Genomic DNA, 6682 nt, shown 5'->3' with positions numbered 1-6682 from the left:
ATAGGATGGCAGATGGATCTGGATGGGGATAGAGTGGCGAGGGAGGTGCTGGGGATAGGATGGCGAGGGAGTGGTGGGAAAATCGGATGGCGCGGGAGAGCTAGCTATCGGAGGGCGAGGGCGCTGGCTGGGGGATAGGATGGCGAGGGAGCTGGCCTGGGGATCGATGGAGAGGGGAATGGATGGGAATAGGATGGCGGGGAAGCGTGCTGGGGATTAGGTGGTGAGGGAGCGATAGGATGCGAGGGATCTAGCTGAGGCTAGGATGGCGATGGAGTTGGGGGGATATAGGATGGCGATGGGAGGTGGCGGGGGGAAGGATGGAGAGGGTGGCTGGGGGATAGGATGGCGAGGGGAGCGGGTGGATAGAGATGGTGAGGGAGCTATAGGATGGCGAGGTGGAGCTGGACTGGGAAGGATGGGAGGGAGGTTGATCTGGGAAGGATGGCGAGGGAGCTGGCGGGAATTTAGGATGGCGAGGGGAGCTATAGGAGGCGGGGAGATGGCTAGGGATAGGATGGCGAGGGAGCTATAGGTGCGGGGCGCGGGCTGGGGATAGGCGGTCGCGGGAGCTGGCTGGGCTAGGTGGAGAGGGAATTGGTGGGGATTAGGATGGCGAGGGAGCTGCTGGGGATAGGATGGTGGGGATCTATAGGATGGGAGGAGGGAGCTGGCTGGGGATAGGATTGGAGAGGGAATTGGATGGGGATAGGATGGCGAGGACTGGCTGGGGTAGGATGGTGAGGAGAGATAGGATGGGAGGGAAGCTGGATGGGGATAGGATGTCGAGGTCGCTGGCGGGGGCGGATAGGATGGCGAGGGGGTGGATGGGGATAGGATGGCGTGGGAAGTGGCTGGGATAGGATGGTGAGGGGAGATATGGGATGGCGAGGGAGCTGGTGGGGATAGGATGCGAAGGAGCTAGCTGGGGATAGGATGGTGAGGGAAGCTATTAGGATGGCGAGGGGGAGATGGCGGGGAAGGATGCGAGGTAGCTGGGGGGATAGGATGGCGAGGGAGATATGGGCTGGCGAGGGGAGGAGCCTGCTGGGGATAGGATGGCGAAGGAGCTAGCTGGGGAGAGGATGGGAGGGAGTAATAGATGGCGCGGGAGGGCTGGGGATAGGATGGCGGAGGTAGCTGGCTGGGGATAGGATGGCGAGGGCGTGGCTGGGGATAGGATGGCGAGGGGAGCTAGAGGATGCGAGGGAGAGGGCGGGGATAGGATGGCGAAGGGGAGTTATAGGATGGCGAGGGAGCTGGCTGGGGATAGGATGTCGAGGAGCTGGCTGAGGATAGGATGAGAGAGGGAATTGCTGCGGGAATAGGATGGCGAGGAGCTTGCTGGGGATAGCTGTGAGGGAGCTATAGGATGGCGAGGAGCTAGCGTGGAAGATGGCGAGGGAGAGTTGGGCTTGGGGATCGGGATGGCGAGGGCTAGCTGGCTGGGAAGGATGGAGAGGAAATTGATAGGATGCCGAGGAGCTGGCTGGGTCGGATGGTGAGCGAGAGCTAGTAAGATGGCGAGGCGCTAGCGGCTGGGGAATTGGAGTGCGAGGAGGTAGGTATGCTGCGAGGGTAGATGGCTGGATAGTGCGAGGGAGCTAGTAGGATTGCGAGGAGCTGGCTGGCGGATAGGATGGCGAGGGAGCGGCTGGGATCGATGGTCGAGGACTTGCTTGGATAGATGGCGAGGCAGGTGGCTGGGATAGGATGGCGAGGCTAGATCGCTGGATAGGATGCGAGGAGCTGGCTGGGATCGGATGCGTGGAGAGCTGGCGTGGGATAGGATGGTGAGTGAGCTATGGGGATGGCGAGGGAGGGAGCTGGCTGGGGATAGGAGGGCGAGGAGCTAGCGTGGGATAGGATGGTGAGGAGCATATGGATGGCCGAGGAGCTGCTGGGATAGGATGGCGCGGAGCCGGGCTGGGGAAGGATGCGCAGGGAGCACTGGCTGGGATAGGATGGCGAGGGAGCTATAGGATGCGAGGAGATGGCTGGGATACGGAGGCGAGAGCTATAGGATGGCGAGGGAGCTGGATGGGTACTAGGAGGTCGAGGAGCTGCTGAGGATCGTATGGCGGGAGCTGCTGGGATAGGATGCGAGGGAATGTCTGGGGATAGAATGGCGCGGGAGCTGCTGGGATAGGATGGTGAGGAGCTATCGCATGTGCGCTGCGCTAGCTGGGATGGGATAGGGAATTGGCGTGGGAGCGGGCTGCGGCGCATGCTGTGTCTAGATGAGTGAGGAGCTATAGGATGGCTGAGGAAAAGCTGTGCGGGATAGCGATGGCGAGTTGGCTGGGATAGGATGGCGAGGCGCTGGCTGGGATAGGATGTCGCAGGAGCTATAGGAGGGCGAGGGCAGCTGGCTGTGATACGGTGAGAGCGGCAGCGGCTGGGATAGATGGCAGAGGAGCTGGCTGGGCAGGATGCGAGGGAGCGTATAGATTCAGGGGAGATGCTGGGAGAGTGGCGCGAGCGTATAATCTTCGAGAATTGGCCTTGTGCTAGGATGGCGAGGGAGCTGGCTGGAGGATAGGATGGCAGAGGAGTTGGCTGGGAGTAGAGGCGAGGAGCTGGCGAGGAAAGGATGAGACGGGAATGGCTGGGTCGGATGGCGACGGGAGCTGGCTGGGGATAGGATGGTGAGGAGCTATAGATGCGAGGGAGCTGGCTGGGATAGGATGGCGAGGGAGTTGCTGGGATAGGATGGCGCGGCGAAGCGATGGCTGGGATAGATGCGAGGGAGCTATAGGATGACGAGGAGATGCTAGGATAGGATGGCGAGGAGCTATAGGATGCGCGAGGGAGGGGCTGTGGATAGGATGTCGAGGAGCTGTGCTGAGGATAGAGGAGCGGGATTGGCTGGCGATAGGAATGGCGAGGAGCTTGCGTGGGATAGGATGAGGGAGCTATAGATGGGAGGAGCTGGCTGATAGATGGAGAGGGAAAACGGCGCGGATGAAGGCTGCGAGGGAGCGGCTGGGATAGATGGTGAGGCGCTATAGATGGCGAGCAGTGGCTGGGATACGCTGGAGAGGGAATTGGCTGGGAGAGGATGCGGGAGCTGGCTGGGGATAGTGACGGGGAGGAGCTCTCGATGGCGAGGGAGCGTGGCTGGGATAGATGGCGCGGTAGTGGCTGGGGATCGGATGAGCGAGGAGCGGCTGGGACTAGGATGGCGTGGGAGCTGGCTGGGATAGATGTGAGGAGCGATGTGGATGCGAGGGAGCTGCGGGATAGGATGGCGAAGAGCGAGCTGGGAGAGGATGTGTGAGGAGCTATAGGATGGCGGGAGCTGGCGGGAAGATGGCGAGGTAGCTGTGCGGATAGATGGCGAGGGAGCTGGGCGATGGCGAGGGAAGTGGTGGGGAAGGATGCGAGGAGCTAGCGGGATAGGAGTGGGGAGCTATAGGGATGGGAGCTGGCGGGATGAGGATGGCTAGGTAGATGGCTGGGGATAGGATGGCGGAGGGAGCTGGCGATAGGATGGCGAGGGAGAGATGGATGCCGAGGGAGCTGGCTGGGGATAGGATGGCGAGGGAGCTATCGGATGGCGGAGTGAGGCTGCTGGGATCGATGCGAGGGCGCTGGCTGGGATACGATGGAGGGAATTGAGCGAGCGATAGGATGGCGAGGGAGCGTGCTGGGATAGGTATGGCGAGAGATTTGCTGGATAGATGGCGAGGAGCTAGATGGGGATAGATGTGCGAGGGAGTGGCTGATAGGCTGCGCTGGAGCTGTCTGTGGCCAGGAGGCGAGGAGCTTGATAGGATGGCGAGAGGTGGCTGGGGATACGATGGCGCGGGTAGCTGGCTGAATAGGATGGAGAGGGAGCTATAGGATGCGAGGGAGGAGCTGGCTGGGATAGATGGCGAGGGCGGGCGCTAAGGCTGGCGAGGGAGCTGGCTGGGGACAGGAGTGTCGAGAGCTGGCCGGAGGGATAGGATGCGAGGAGATGCTCGGGGATAGATGGAGAGGGAGTTGGCTGGGATAGATGGCGAGGGAGCTGCTGGGGAAGGATAAGAGGGAATTGGCTGGGGATAGGATGGCGAGGGAGCTGGCTGGGATAGGATGGTGAGGGGCTATAGGATTGCGAGGGAGCTGGCTGGATAGGATGGCGAGGGAGTTAGGATGCTAAGGAGATGCTGCGAGGAGATGGAGGGCGGCTGGGCTAGATGGCGATGGAGCTGGCTGAGGGATAGGATGGCGAGGGAGCTGGCTGGGATAGAGAGGCGAGGGAGCTGCTGGGGATAGGATGGTGAGGAGCTATAGGATGGGCAGGAGCTGCTGGGGATAGGATGGCGAGGGAGTGCTGGGGATTAGGATGGCGAGGGAGCTGGCTGGGGAAGGATGGCGAGAGGAGCTGGCTGGGATAGGATGGCGAGGGAGCTGGCGGGGGATAGGATGGCGAGGGAATTGGCTGGGGATAGGATGGCGAGGGGCTGGCTGGGATAGGATGGGAGGAGCTATAGGATGGCGAGGGAGCTGGCTGGGATAGGATGGCGAGGGACTGGCTGGGATAGGATGGCGAGGGAGCTGCTGGGGATAGGAATGGTGCGGGAGCTATAGGATGGGAGGGAGCTGCTGGGATAGGATGGCGAGGAATTTGCTGGGGTATAGGATGGCGAGGGAGCTGGCTGGGGATAGGATGGAGAGGGAAATGGCTGGGGATAGGATGGCGAGGGAGCTGGCTGGGGATAGGATGGTGAGTGAGCTATAGGATGGGAGGGAGCTGGCTGGGAATAGGATGGCGAGGGAGCTATAGGATGCGAGGGAGATGGCTGGGGATAGGATGCGAGGGAGCTATAGGATGCGAGGGAGTGCTGGGGATAGGATGCGAGGGAGCTATAGGATGGCGAGGGAGCTGGTCTGGGGATAGGATGTCGAGGGACTGGCTGATAGGATGCGAGGGAGCTGCTGGGGATAGGCTGGCGAGGAGTTGGCTGGGGATAGGATGTAGCTGAGGGAGCTGGCTGGGGATAGGATGGAGAGGGAATTGGCTGGGATAGGATGCGAGGGAGCTGGCTGGGGATAGGATGGTGAGGGAGCTATGAGGAGTGGCGTAGGGAGATGGCTGGGGATAGGATGCGAGGGAGCTGGCTGGGGATGGATGGGCGAGGGAGCTGATAGGCTGCGAGGGAGATGCGGAGGATGGCGAGGGAGCTATAGGATGGCGAGGGAGTGGCTGGGGATAGGATGGCGAGGGAGCTATAGGATGGCGAGGGAGCTGGCTGGAATAGGATGTGAGGGAGGCTGGGATAGGATGGAGAGGGAGCTGCTGGGGATAGGATGGCGAGGGAGCTATGCTGTGGGATAGGATGGTGAGGAGCTATAGGATGGCGAGGAGCTGGCTGGGGATAGGATGGATAGGGATTGCTGGGATAGATGGCGAGGGAGTGGCTGGGATAGGGTGAGGGATGCTAGAGATGCGAGGGCATGGGCTGGGATAGGATGGAGAGGGAATTGGCTGGGGATAGATGGCGAGGGAGCTGGCTGGGGATAGGATGTGAGGAGCTATAGATGGCGAGGAGCTGCTGGGGATAAGTGAGAGGGAATGGCTGGGGATAGGATGGAGGGATGGCTGGGATAGGATGGCGAGGGAGCTAGGACTGGGGATGGCGAGGATGAGGCGAGCTATAGGATGGCGAGGGAGCTGGCTGGGGATAGGATGGCGAGGAGCTGCGATGATAGGATGCGAGGGAGTGGCTGGGGATAGGATGTGCGGGAGCTGGCTGGGATAGGAGGGAGTGGCTATAGATGGAGGAGCTGGGCTGGGGATAGGATGGAGAGGATTGGCTGTGGATAGGATGGCGAGGGAGCTGGCTGGGATAGGATGGTGAGGGAGCTATAGGATGGCGAGGGAGCTGGCTGGGGATAGATGGAGAGGGAATTGGCTGGGGATAGGATGGCGAGGGAGCTGGCTGGGGATAGGATGTCGAGGGAGCTATAGGATGGCGAGGGAGCTGGCTGGGATAGGATGGGACGAGGGAAGCTGGCTGGGGATAGGATGGCGAGGGAGCTGGCTGGGGATAGGATGGGCGAGGGAGCTGGCTGGGATAGGATGGAGAGGAATTGGCTGGGGATAGGATGGCGAGGAGCTGGCTGGGATAGGATTGCTGAGTAGATAGGAGTGGCTGAGGGAGCTGATAGGATGGCGAGGAGCTGCTGGGGATGGATGGCGAGGGAGCTGGCTGGGGATAGGATGGTGAGGGAGCTATAGGAGGCGAGGGAGCTGGCTGGGGATAGGATGGCGAGGGAGTGGCTGGGGATAGGATGGCGGGGAAGCTGGCTGGGGAATAGGATGGCGAGGGATGCTGAGGAGGCGAGGGAGCTGGCTGGATAGGATGGAGAGGATGGCTGTGGATAGATGGCGAGGGATTGGCTGGGGATAGATGGTGAGGGAGCTATAGGATGGCGAGGGAGCTGGCTGGGGATAGGATGGAGAGGAATTGGCTGGGATAGGATGGCGAGGGAGCTGGCTGGGGATAGGATGGTGAGGGAGCTATAGATGGGAGGGAGCTGGCTGGGGATAGGATGGCGAGGGATTGCTGGGGATAGGATGGCGAGGGAGCTGGCTGGGATAGGATGGTGAGGGAGCTGATGAGGATGTGGCGAGGAGCTGGCTGGGGATAGGATGGAGAGGGAGTGGCTGGGATAGGATGGCGAGGGAGCTGGC

At 61.4% G+C, this 6682-nt stretch overlaps 1 protein-coding gene across 1 annotated transcript; it reads right to left on the bottom strand.

Moving 5' to 3' along the window:
* Positions 1–216: 216 nt before the first annotated feature.
* Positions 217–3390, bottom strand: LOC118494580 (extensin-like; the record flags this gene model as incomplete). The annotated part of the gene is made up of 3 exons (XM_035998885.1): positions 217–674; positions 1755–2634; positions 2897–3390. Coding segments are annotated over 3 exons (1832 nt in total), but the record flags the coding sequence as incomplete, so codon positions are not given.
* Positions 3391–6682: the final 3292 nt, after the last annotated feature.

The sequence above is a fragment of the Sander lucioperca genome, unplaced genomic scaffold (assembly GCF_008315115.2).
Source record: "Sander lucioperca isolate FBNREF2018 unplaced genomic scaffold, SLUC_FBN_1.2 Unpl_54, whole genome shotgun sequence".
Classification (NCBI taxonomy): Eukaryota; Metazoa; Chordata; class Actinopteri; order Perciformes; family Percidae; genus Sander; species Sander lucioperca.
This window is presented reverse-complemented; position numbering and strand designations above follow the sequence as displayed.